Source organism: Patagioenas fasciata, chromosome 8 (assembly GCF_037038585.1).
Source record: "Patagioenas fasciata isolate bPatFas1 chromosome 8, bPatFas1.hap1, whole genome shotgun sequence".
In the NCBI taxonomy this organism is placed as follows: Eukaryota; Metazoa; Chordata; class Aves; order Columbiformes; family Columbidae; genus Patagioenas; species Patagioenas fasciata.
This window is the reverse complement of record NC_092527.1, coordinates 7332209-7344367: the sequence shown is the minus strand read 5'-3', so window position 1 is coordinate 7344367 and position 12159 is coordinate 7332209. Positions and strand designations below refer to the sequence as shown.

The following is a 12159-nucleotide window of genomic DNA, read 5'->3' as shown; positions in this document are numbered from 1 at the left end:
ATTATTACAATTTAGTGATCAAAAATAAGCTCTGATTGCCTTTTCTTTGCTGAATCTGTCTACATCAGATACTGCTGTGGTGTAGCAGCGGTTCTGAATGAATGAGCAGTACAGACATGAGGTGGAGCTACTTCTGGTTTTTCTTTTTATTTGTTTCCGTAAGCACTGGCTGGACTGTGTTTCACATCTGCCAAAAGCACAGGTAAAATGCGAGAAGGTGCAGGGCTCAGGATAAACAGTTAGGTAGGTCCCATTGCTAACAGGCTCAGTAGAAATTTAACAACGCATTTTCCAGCAATGATTTTAAAGTGTCTTCTGAAAGTCTGCAGTTTCTCAACCTATAGTACCTTAAACTGCATTCTCAGTGTTCCAGAGGTATTTCTAACATGTTAAGAGTTGTTTTCTATTACCTTTTGGCTCAATTTTCAAGGTTTTATTGAGGCAGAAAATCCAATTAACTACAATTGGAATTTTTTCCTTGGTAAAGACTTCAGGCCTGACCCCTGAATCAGTAAAACCATCATCATTCAGAAAAATCAGACTGGTTTAGGTAGAGTCTGGTGCAGCTCACTCTGATTCTTGTCCTCACACTAGTGGAATATTTTAGCCATTTTGCTAAAAATCCTGCTGTTGCAGAGAACCGGCTCAGGAAAGCAAAACCTCCCTGCGGCCTCTCCCCGCCCTGCCGAACTCTTCTGTGCTGGGGACGAGCAGGACAAAGGTCAACAGCTACAGCAGCCACAGTCGCATCTCCCTCAGAGGCTTCAACTTCATCTCAGCATGGGGATGGCTCGTCACCAACTACAGTCCCTGAAAGTCATCGAGTTCCTCCCATGCAGCACCGCCGGCTCTGCGTGGGCGGCGTGAATCAGAACGGCTGCTGGGAAGAGCAGCAGCGACGTGAGCAGCACCAGAGCCTTGGGACAAGGCCCCTTCCCACCGATTTGAGGGCCAGCGCCAGCTAAGGAGAGGGGAGGCGGCACGACGCACAGCCCCGCAAGGTGAGCGACACCAAACCGTCCAGAGTGGGCACCTTCTGTGGCATCCGTGGGTAAGAGCACGTCACTGCTGGGGCCCTGCGCTCGGCATCCACAGCACAAAAGAACTTTTGCAAAATCAAAAGCATCTAAAAAGGATTGAGGATTATAAATAGGCCATCTCTTTCTCACAAAAACCTTGAGAACTGGGAGGACAAGGGTGGAGAGTGGCCTGGGAGGACTATGTATTACCTCATAACCAATTTGAAATTCCAGTGTCCTAAGGCACAATTACTTTGATTAATGAAGAAGGTAATGTTCCCATCCCCGCTGCCCAAGGAACAGATGTAGGAGTTCGCTACTAAGACAGAATAAAAGCAGCATTTGTTTATGTGGACAAATATTAAAGAAAAAACTGGTGGGAAGGCGGGCTGGAATTGTTGTGTCTGACACAGCACTGGGGGAGCAGCTCATCTGTGCGTGTGTAACTGCTGGCTCACGTCTTCAAAGGTAAGAGCCAAACTGACCACAGAGGCTGAGGAGACAAGTTTAAAAATCAGGGCTTTTGTGAAAGTGGAAAAACAGGCTAAAAACACAATAATAACCCATTCCCCAAAGAAACACAAACCGTACCCGCAGTTCTCAACGGCAGTGGTTGGGCACTGGAGAAAAGCAAGGAGTCGAATGTCTGGGAACAGAGGAGCAGGAAGGGGTTTAATTCGGGTACCCTCCCATTGAACCACCCGCCCTCAGTGGAGCAGCGTGGCCGGGAGGACGCAGAGTGAACACTCTTCCCATGCCCATCGGAGGGGCGATGGTGAAGTGAACACCACACACAACACCACTCGTAGTTGTGGCCCTGATTTGTATTTTGTCCTTTTTGTGTTTCTTTTTTCTGTAACACTCATAGACCTCAATATATTCTGTTCATAAAACCTTAAGGGGATATTTTAAGGGAACTAAAAGCATGTTTGTTTTGTCCACAGATGAAACACCGGTGTAGCTGAAGACTGAACCTGTAGTGGAGTGTTAGTCGACTGTAAACTGTAGGAGATGTGTGCATTTTACACAGGCTGGATTCGCAGGAGACCAAGGACGAGTCTGCATCATTCCAACTCTGATAAAGTGCACGGCCTTCGGAATTCCTGTCCCCGCTCGTGGAGCCATTTATTGGATACTGCAAAGACATCAATATATTGGATCACTGCACCAGGTTAAGTCATGCTTCTGTTGAAGCTAAATCTATGCTACTGGCCAGCTTTCAGTTAAGCACAGGATTATCTTCATTTTCTAAAGTATTTTAATACACCCAGACAAATGTGAAGTTGGTGTAATAAATACAAGAGGGTCTAATAAATACAACATTCTAGAAGCTGCCAAAAGACTTAAAGTAGGTATAGTATTATATATAAAAAATGCTATTAGATATAGTATTAATGTATTTTATACTTGTGTGTGTATATATACATATAAAAATATATATAATGCTACTATATATAATATAGATAATATAGTGTATATATAGAGAGATATTAAGTATATAAGGTAGGACCTCATTTCTGGCTGCTTTTTTTTTCCACTGTGAAGCACAGGGAATAAAGCGAATGAAGCCAACCCCAGCAGAGCCCCAGACATGTGGTGACAGGCAGCGGGGACGAGGCGCAGGACACTTACCCCATTTGTTTCCCACTAGCACTGGGCAGGCCGCGTGCCGCGTGCTGTAATCTCCTTCTCCGCTCGGGAAGAGGTTGTACCAGAATACAGCTGTGCCCTGGAAAACGCAGTGGAAACCCTCAGCGTTGTGCTCCGTGCAACAGGTGCTCTCACACCAACCTACTGAACATGGCCAAGGTATGTGTATTTGTATTTCAGATGCTCCTTTTAAACAGACAGTTCTTTTCTGTAGTCTAACATTTCTTTTCCTAAAGAATTCATCTCCTTTGGCTCATTCTGTGTGTCTATATTTGTCTGTTGTTATTTTTTTTATTATTCTCAACCAATTTAATTCTACTCCAATGAGCTTTAGAAAGGCCAGGAAAGACAGACCTTATATGTGACACTTCTGAGGGAAAAACTATAGCAGGAACATGGGATTTTGGAGGAGAATTCCCTACTGACCTCAAGACTAAACCTACTTACAGATTTGCATATTTTCAAAATGTGTTTTGAAGCATTGTAACATTCTGCAGTCTAAGCATTAGAAGCAGTTAAGTCCAAAACGTAACTATGCATTAACACACAGAACGTCAGAGGCCCTTGGAATCACCAATACCACTCCAGTGGCACTGTTCAGTTGTAAGTACCTCTATGCTCCCATGACCACTGCTCTCATCTTCCTTATACAAACTCATTTGTAAATGTTTAGACTGGATATAACCCTGCTCACCTTTCTAGGCCAAACACTGGCTCCTACTTCGGGAAAGACAGTAGCTCCCCCTGCTGACACATCGCTCATCTGGAAAGGTGGGGAAAGGCACAGGTAAGCTGCAAGCGTCACATTTTATTAAAATAGAATTAGGTTATTTAACAACTTCGTTTCTACCTTCCAATTCGTAAGCAAAGGCTGCATGATTAACAGCCTTCAACGAAAACCCTCCCATGGTGTTCAAAGTGCCGCAGCCGGCCTTGTCCCTGAGTGTTACACACTCAAGTGTTTTGGCAATGAGCACGCTATGAAGTCTTACACAATATAAAAATGAACAGACAGGCAAATAATCTAAGCTGATGATACCTTTGAGGAACAAATCCTCCTTAAGAACACATGAAGAACCATTACTTTACAGGTAAGAAGAGACCCGGTGTGTGTTATTGCTAAGTTAGTGGCTGCCTTCATTTGCAAGTCACTTCAGTAAAAAAAATGTAGTGAAAACATTCAACAGAATAGAATATGCAGTGATAGATATTTTTGGCGCTAGCACATGACAGGAATATATCACTTACATAAAACAACCAAGTAGCGATTCTGTTGCCTGTTCCCAATTCCTTAAAAGCATCTGGCTCATCTTTCTGTGAATAAAAGCAAGCAGATTTAATAAGCATTTAATTTTGCTGATTGAGAGGAGCCAATGACATACAGCTGCAGAGCCAGCAGCAAACTCATGCAGGAAAATTAATTCAGTCCCTCTATTTGGAATGAAGGGAGAATGCAATGACTGTATCTATTAATTTAAATAAACCAGGCATTTTAAAATTCTCTAGGACAGGGAAGGCATAAGCCCAAGTGACTAATGGGTAAGAACAACTGTACTGTCTGAAAATGAGTATATAAATCCACTTCACAGCCACAGACTTAATTATATTGAATTACTCTCACTTAGCCCCTCTTGTCCTTGGCCAAGAGGAGGAACAGCAAGGGCAGCTCCTCAACCCCAGGCTCTGAGCAGGAAGGTTGGTCCCTGCTCCTCTGCTCCCTTGTGTTGCTCTTTCCTTGCAGCTGGGAGGAGGGAAGGAACCAAGCGCAGGAGCTTGTCCCAGGGTAACCAACCAGCCCAGAGCCCAGTGAGGTAACCAACGGGCTTTTATCACTTGACTTACAGGAAGAAAAACCCATTTTGATGCGTTATGAGACCGACTTTTATCACGGCTCACAGCCCATGTGTGACCCCTATTTGCCTGTGCTCAAATCTCAGCAATCAATCATTGCTCCAGAAATTAACCCATGCATTTCCAAACAAAAACCATTAATCATTGACAATGCTTTTGAGCATGTGCTTACAGAGCATAGATTCTGATTAATAGTTGGTGGCTTGGATTTACAGTGTAAGGTTAATCTGAAGGTGTTAAATCACACAAGGATGCCCAATAAATAACCAACTGAATTCAGTGGCATTATTTCCAGCAGTCTGCAATTTAAGCTGGAATAGAAATAAGTTGGGAATTTAAATCAAAATAAAGGAAAAAAAAGGGTGGTTAGATGAAAAGACCTTGGTAGGCTCTCTCCAGTTTCAGGCCTGCACTGGCAATTAGCATGTAAACTACAGTAAGAGAGCACTTACATCTTCAAAACTTCTTCACCAGCACGCAAGACACCTGTGTCTGGGCTCTGGGGACGGAAGTTCTCTCTCTGCATCGCAGGCCTACACAGTAAGCTGCCCTGCGACTTTCCCTACGCAGCCTTTCTCACAGAAGAGGGCATTAAGCTCTCACTGTGCAGCTGAGTTTGTCTTAGAGCCACGTTCTGCGCTGCAGACACGGCTGTGGGACCTGCAGGGATGCACGGCAGCTGATGCCACCGTCACCTTCTGCACACGCCAGGAGAACAAGATATACACCACATTTTTATTCAGTTCAGCTGTCTGTCCTTCGGTGATTTGAAACAAAAATGGCTCTACGAGGCCAGTGCCCTGGCCAGCTAGAATATTTCTGAACGTTTCCCTCAGATTTACAATCAAGTTAATGCACTTTTGCTCTGTTAAGAATGATCAGTCATGTCCTTTGAATAACTCCTTTTAAATTCTGTTTTTGAAGAAAAGCCTTGTAATGCTTAAACATGAATCAGTTCAGCTGGTGGTTTAGAGGGCTTTCTCCACTACCAGGGATTAGAGAAGTTGAAGAGCTACAAAATTTAATACACATTAAAGAATAAACACTGTGCCACAGCCAAGAGGCCCAGGCTTCACCAGGTGACTATCTCTCCTCCATCTCTTTACTTGCCCGTGCAAAGTCAAAGTGGGGTTCATACTGTCCTCCCACTCCATAATTTGCCACCTGAAAAAGAGAAACATAGTGCTTGTGAAGAAGAAAGAGGTGGAGAGAGAAAACAGGACTTACCCTTCCAAAATCAAAATGAGGCTCATACTGGCCTCCTACTCCGTAGTTGGCTACCTACAGTGAAAGGAGAAGCACAACATCTAGTAAAGCAGTATTTTGTCCAGACAAGAATTTGACCACCATCTACAACCTGTTGATAGATGAAGTTTTAAAATCAAGCTATAGGAATCTACAAGTCTCTGCCTGCTAAACCGCACTGAATGCAGCAAAGTCCTACCGGGTTTATTCACAGGTCGCTCTGATTTCACCCGGATTCAGAGCCAGAACCTGACGCTGAGCTTTAGGCTCTCAGCCCTTCCACCTGCCTCTGCAATTCTCAACTGGACACCAGCTCCCAGCAAAGCCACAGCTGAACCTTCCTTTCCCCAAGGGCAGATCTCCCAGAAAGCTCCTCTGTCTGCCCCCGGCTGAACAGGTAAAAACATTCCCCCATTTCTGAGTGCCTGCTGCTGTCTGATCTAACGACCTGCAGGTCACAGAGCCTGAGCACAACACTTGTGAAACTCCTGAGGAGTCCCACGAGGTTTGGCTGCAAGAGCAGCAGCACATCTGAGACTGGCACAGCGTACTCTGCACCAGGAATCTGCCGCTTCCCCAGGGGAGAAAAACATTTTCCCTCTATAGAAGCCTTACAGGCTATATTCTCTTCAAAATAGGTCATGGCGTTTTAATATCATTCAAGTTTAAATCACTTTTTGATCTCTATGTCAATAAAGAGGATCTGCTGCCCTTTCTGCTGCTCTTTCTGCTGATTGATTTTTCTTCATCTCTTCTATGTAATCATGACCTCAATTTTCAAGCAGATGCTTGGGCTTTTATCACCAGGAGTCTTGCTGCAGCAGCAGAGAAGCACAACCTCTCTCAGGAACACTTTTCAAGGCGTCCTGCTTTCTAGGTACTAACACTTTCTCAGAATCAGTGACATGGCTGTTCATTTAAAAGCCTCAAGCAAATTAATAAGTCCTTCTAAAATAAAATTAACCTGATACAGGTACCGTCAGCCCTTCCTGCACTATGGCGACACCAGACACACTGATGGCAAATCTAAACCGCCCTTCTCTCCCATGTCAAGTATCAGTCAAGCAAAACTTTTCACTAAGTACCGCAGCAGCAAAGGTTCACCCTGCAGCAATGAACCCAAGTCCTATTAGTATAAATAAAATGGATTCAAGGCATCCACTTCAACAAACAGCAGGAGTTTCAGTTATTTCTCTGCAAAGACAACTTTGTTTTTTCCTCCCTGTTAAAAAACCCCACTCATTCTCCTAATAGTCTGGAATAAAACAGCCACCAAATTAGTTGCCCCTGGGGCCACCTCAAAACCAGCAGCCGGTGAGCGTGGTGCTGCACACGAGGCCAGAGCCACCACCAGAACTGTCCTGACAGTTACCTGGAGTTCCTCTGCAGTGGACACATCGAGTCCCGTTAGGTCCTGTATCCTCGTGTTAATGCGAGACACCACAGGGCTTTCGTATCCCGACAGCCAAGCACTAAGTGGAAAACAAACATATTAATAAAAGAAGGCAGTGAGCTAGCTGTACAAATGCAACATTTTGAATTACTTCCTATTGGAGATGACTTTTTTTTCCATACTTTTCAAGAATTTGGTAGGATGATCAGAAGTATTTCCAGGACACTACAAAGGCCTGCATTTAATAAGCCTGTTCTCTAGAAAGGACACTTAGAGCACTGGCTTAAGGGAGCTCTGAAACTAAGGGCCCTCATTCCCATAACTGACCTACCACGAGACTGAAGAAAACATTCTGAAGAGTGAAATCTGCTTCAAGCTGTCTTCTAGAACAGGCACAAACCAATTCTGCTCCTACCATTCCAAAAAGCTAATTTAAACCCTGCATTTGATGCATTTTGAAGCAGCACTTGGGAAAGGAACAGGTGAGTTACTTCATTTAGCATCTGCAGAGCCTGTGTGATGGTAACTCAGCTGAACCATGTCCCGCACTGACGGGCGACCGTGCTGGATCTGTCCCTTCCCCTTACTTACCTGTGCCATGGTACTAAAAAATCACTCTGAAAACACTTCAGTAACGCATCAAACTCTTTAGCAATCTTCCCCTGTTGAACGATTTCTACCAAAACAGCCTATTACAAAACCAAATTTGGTATTTAGCAGATGTTTCAGGTACACAAAGAAACTTAAGGAAAAGTTAAAAAACCCAAACAAACAAACAAAACCAAACAAAATGAAAAATGAAAAAAACAAACAAAAAAAATACCCCACAACCAACCTTTTCTTTTAAATATAAATGTCAAAAGTCAAGCTCACAGCTGCAAAGACATCTTAAACATGTCTGCCTTCTGCGGTCAATCAGGACTCTACAGTTAGAAGCATTGCATTTAAAATAACCGGCAAACTGGTTGGCAGAGGAAGGTGTGAGCAGGTGGAGCAGCAGTTGTACGGGAGAGCTGCCGCCTGCAGCCCTCTCTGCTCTGAGCGGTTCTTTCTCGCAGTCGGAAGCGCCATGTGGCTCCGGGCAGGCGGTGCCGTCAGGAGCAGCCACAGCCCCAGTGTTTGCAGAGAAGGGCACAAGCGCATCCCCACGGGACACTCACAAACACACCTCCTTTTGTACATGGAAACAAACACGCGGTTTTCACCTCTTTACAAGATAAACATTTTGTTATTTTGAAAAAAAAAAAAAAAAAATCTCAATTTCATCTACTCACTGGCTTTTTTTTTTTGCCTTTTTTTTTTTTTTCTTTTTAACCACTCATCTGCTCACCTAATGATTATGTGCTCACCTTCATTTCCCCTACTCCTCTTCCCTCTGTTGACACACTCACCACCTGCCTGGGCCTCTTCTCTGTTTACCTTGGCACTCCCCTACTAGTGGCGAATATGGATGCGAATATTGATGATTTTGCCCCTTTTTTGCAGGAAAACGGACACAGCCAGTTCTACTTTTTCTTCCCGGCCTCTGACTCAGCCTTTTGGGCTCATCAGTGGTTCCTGCTGCTCTTATAAGACCGTCGGACAAAATGCCCAGAGTCTCGCTGGCAAGTACATAATAATCTCGCTACTCAAATGAATGTTCACATCTATACTAAATTAAGCTTGTTTTCTTTCATATAAAAATTGTATTAAAAACAAATAGAAAAACACAAACAACAACACAACACCCCCACACAAACAAAAAATGCACCCCAAAACACTTAGCGTGGGAGGAACAGTAGCATGAGACATGACACAAGGCACTGACACAGGTTACAGAATCTCTATGAGCATTTTTGGGTTTTAAATGACAAATGAGCTATAGATAAAAGAAACGGGATTTCTCAAGACAGACTTGCACGAACACATACACAGATTTACCCACTTCTGAACGCTGTTAGTATAAGGAAGTGTTACAATGCAACCTTCTTTGATTTAAAGTGATAGGAGACTACTTATTATGAAGCATTTTCCCCTTTCCCCCCCAAAAAAGCAGCTCTGCAGCCACATGCTCCACAGCCATGTTGAACAGGTAATGCTCCCAAGCAATCCAAACCCTTTCACTACGTATTAGATGTATTTTAAAAATAGTCTATAAAAGGTGGAGGAACGGAAACCATATTTCAAGTGTCAGTGCTGAGCAAAACTGAGGGGGAGGCCTGTAGTTCTGACCAGTTCTGTGTCAAGAGTTAAGTGGGGTTTAAGATTTAACCCTGTCACATCACACAATCTGTGGGAGCAGAGGGCTCGGGAGGGCCCACAGAACCCTGTGCTGGGTGCCCAGCCGTCTTGGTCTATCAAAAATAAACCCCAAAACACACCAAAATCTCCCTCACCCGTGGCATATATATTATGCAGAATTAACAGCCTTAAACTGCACTCAGCGAACTTTTTTCTTCCAAGTCCAAGGCTCAGCACAATTCAATAAATGCACACAAGGTTCTACTCTTCACTAGACTTTTGTTCAATTTGTTAAATTAAGTTGCTCACCCGACAAGTTAACTTGCATGCAAAGCATTCTGGATTTGATCATTCCAGAAGCCAAAATTCCCAGACTACAAAGCAAAGCATTTTGGTGTCCCACGCGGCTTTGTAAAAAGACACCCATGCACTAAGCTGTTATGTTACAGCAACTGAAAGGATTTCATCAGTGCTGAATTCACATAGCGGGATTTCTTCTTCTTCCCCACACCAGGACCTGGCTTTTTATCAGCTTTTATATCCATTAGAAACAGCCAGCAGTAATTACATTGACTTCTCCCACTTATGATACTATCAGGTATCCTATTAAGAGATAATTTTTTAGCATAAAACTTATATGCAGAAATAATTTTAGACTAAGAGGTATCAGGAAAAATAAACAGACAACTGTCCAGATTTACATGGGCTGGTGTGCCCAAAAGTTCGTCTGATACCACGTCCTTAGTCACAGCTACACCAGCACCGCACCACAGCATTTCAATGCTGCTTTTATAACGGTCACACACAATACTGTCACTTCTGTTTAAAAACTTTCTAGAATGTACTTAGTACGTAAAAACTCTTAGTAGAGATGCAACAGGGAGTGAATAAAATCCCAGACTGGTATTTCTGAAGTGGAAACTTTAACATCATACACTACAAGCTCCGACTGGCGGCTGGGAGGAGGGAGCCAAACAAGCTGCTTTCAGAGCAGAGGCAGAGCGGCCGGGCCGGGTCCGCGCTGGCATGGTGCCCCTTCCGCCCTGCCACATACCGCGCAGCCAACAGTAGCCCTCTCAGCGAGAGGAATGCGGTAACTGAGAAGAGCGCTTGCTAGGAAAGAATGTTGGAAAGAGGAGAGCAGTCAGCTAGTAAAGAACTAAAGCGAGCATTTTTTTGGTTTTCAGGAGTCGTGATTCATCTGGAATCCAAACCAGCTCAAGCAGCTCTAAGGAAAAGATCTTTCTAGCAGAGGTTCTGCAAGAGAAGTTTGGTGATCCAGCATTAATAACGTGATCCTTCTAAAGCAGTCTGGCTTGGGGGCTTTGGGGGAAGCTCTTGGCTCCTACTATAGTTTTTAGATGTCAAATTCTCTTTTAAAATATATACATCCTCACTAATCTGCACATGGAGGAATGCAAAGGCAAGGGGAAGCACAAGAAGGGAAGTCTTCCTCCATCCTCAAGTCTGTTCCCAGCCTCCAAAATCATCTTTGCAATGTGTTGGTTTCTTTGCAATTCCAATTTCATTTATGAGATAAGGAATTAAAAAAACTCAGCTCAGTAAAATGTGATTTCATTCTGTGAGTTCCTTAGATATGCTGGAAGTCCATCCCAGGGTGCCACCTTCTCGAGCACCAAACCTAAACCAGTGCATGGCTAATTCCAGATTAAAACCCTAGAAGAAATATTTAGTCGTGTCACAAAGCCAGTACCAAGGTGAGGGCAAACAGGGCCTGGCTGCATACGCTCACGGGGGAATCGGCTTCTAGTGATGGGTGGTGTCTAGTGATGTTTTTTCTGACTGTGACACCTGCAAGAGTCTCAAGACATAACACTTCCCACTAATGGAAAATCAAAACTCTGAATAAATCTAAGTCCTTTTACTAAGGATCATCTGAATAGGGGCCAATTATGCATCTTTATTTCAATTAGTGATCTGGTTACCTTCTCCAGTTCCTATTATTAGGCCATCAAGTTTGACAGAAACTATGAGGCTGTGTTCAAATGGATTAATCAGTTTCTTCAATTAATGCCCCAAATGGGTCTGCATCACAGAGGACAAACCCTGAGACTCAGCAAACGCTTTCTTTAAAACACCCAGTCACCGATAACCAAGATAAGACATGGACAGACTTTGAAATTAAAAACAAAACCTAAAAGTTAGATGCAACACGTGTCAAAGAGGAAGACGTATGTTGCTGAAGTCGTTCTGGGGGGGCCTCTGGAGGGGGTTTTAAGGCACAAACGTGTAGGAGCTCATGGAACAATTCCAAAGGAGCGCTCTGATGGTGCTGCTGAAGGTGCGAGGCAGTTCTCAATGCACAAAAATAAGTGTTTTCAACTTGCCACTACTTGTGGCAAACATGGCTTTAAGGACCAGACTTCAGCTACAACGGTTTTCTAGTTCCCATTAGTTATAATAATTTTTGAATCAATCAACTTCTTGTGATACAGCATTTTGAAACACTTTTATCTTTTTAAAGAAATTCATAGCTAAATAAAACCCCTTAGGCCACTAGCCATTCTAATCTCAGGGTTTATTTCTTCAAAGAAGCTGAAAGAACACTAGTTTTCTATTAAAGCAGCACTTACTTTCAATCATTTAAGCAAGGAAACTCTTAAAAATTATCGGTTAGCTTTAATTTGCACTACACACACGAACGGCAGCAGCCCATCGGTTTTAAGCGCAAGCACCGACACCGAAGCTCAGCTGCAGAGCCCCATGTTTTAGTACATTAGTCACGCCACACAAGCCATGCCAAGCAGAACGACCGTCCAT

The 12159-nt window shown here is 43.6% G+C and overlaps 1 protein-coding gene and 2 long non-coding RNA genes across 6 annotated transcripts in view; 2 read left to right on the top strand and 1 right to left on the bottom strand.

The window, feature by feature from the left end:
- Positions 1-122: 122 nt before the first annotated feature.
- P4HA1 (prolyl 4-hydroxylase subunit alpha 1) overlaps positions 123-12159 on the bottom strand; it is a 32804-nt gene continuing 20767 nt past the window's right edge. For 2 of the 4 annotated variants that reach the window (XM_065843624.2, XM_065843622.2), the window contains exons 10-15: positions 7138-7237; positions 5748-5801; positions 3918-3983; positions 3364-3432; positions 2652-2748; positions 123-2154 (exon numbers count right to left, since the gene is read on the bottom strand). In XM_065843624.2, coding sequence (XP_065699696.1) covers positions 2084-2154; positions 2652-2748; positions 3364-3432; positions 3918-3983; positions 5748-5801; positions 7138-7237 — 457 coding nt within the window. In that variant the 3' untranslated portion in view covers positions 123-2083. The other 2 variants (XM_065843626.2, XM_065843625.2) reach the window with 1 other exon arrangement.
- LOC136104560 (uncharacterized) lies at positions 2062-2829 on the top strand. Its single transcript, XR_010651779.2, has 2 exons — positions 2062-2190; positions 2565-2829. It is a non-coding gene; the product is annotated as an uncharacterized lncRNA (long non-coding RNA).
- LOC139828535 (uncharacterized) lies at positions 2836-10681 on the top strand. The gene is made up of 3 exons (XR_011740226.1): positions 2836-3456; positions 5980-8762; positions 10566-10681. It is a non-coding gene; the product is annotated as an uncharacterized lncRNA (long non-coding RNA).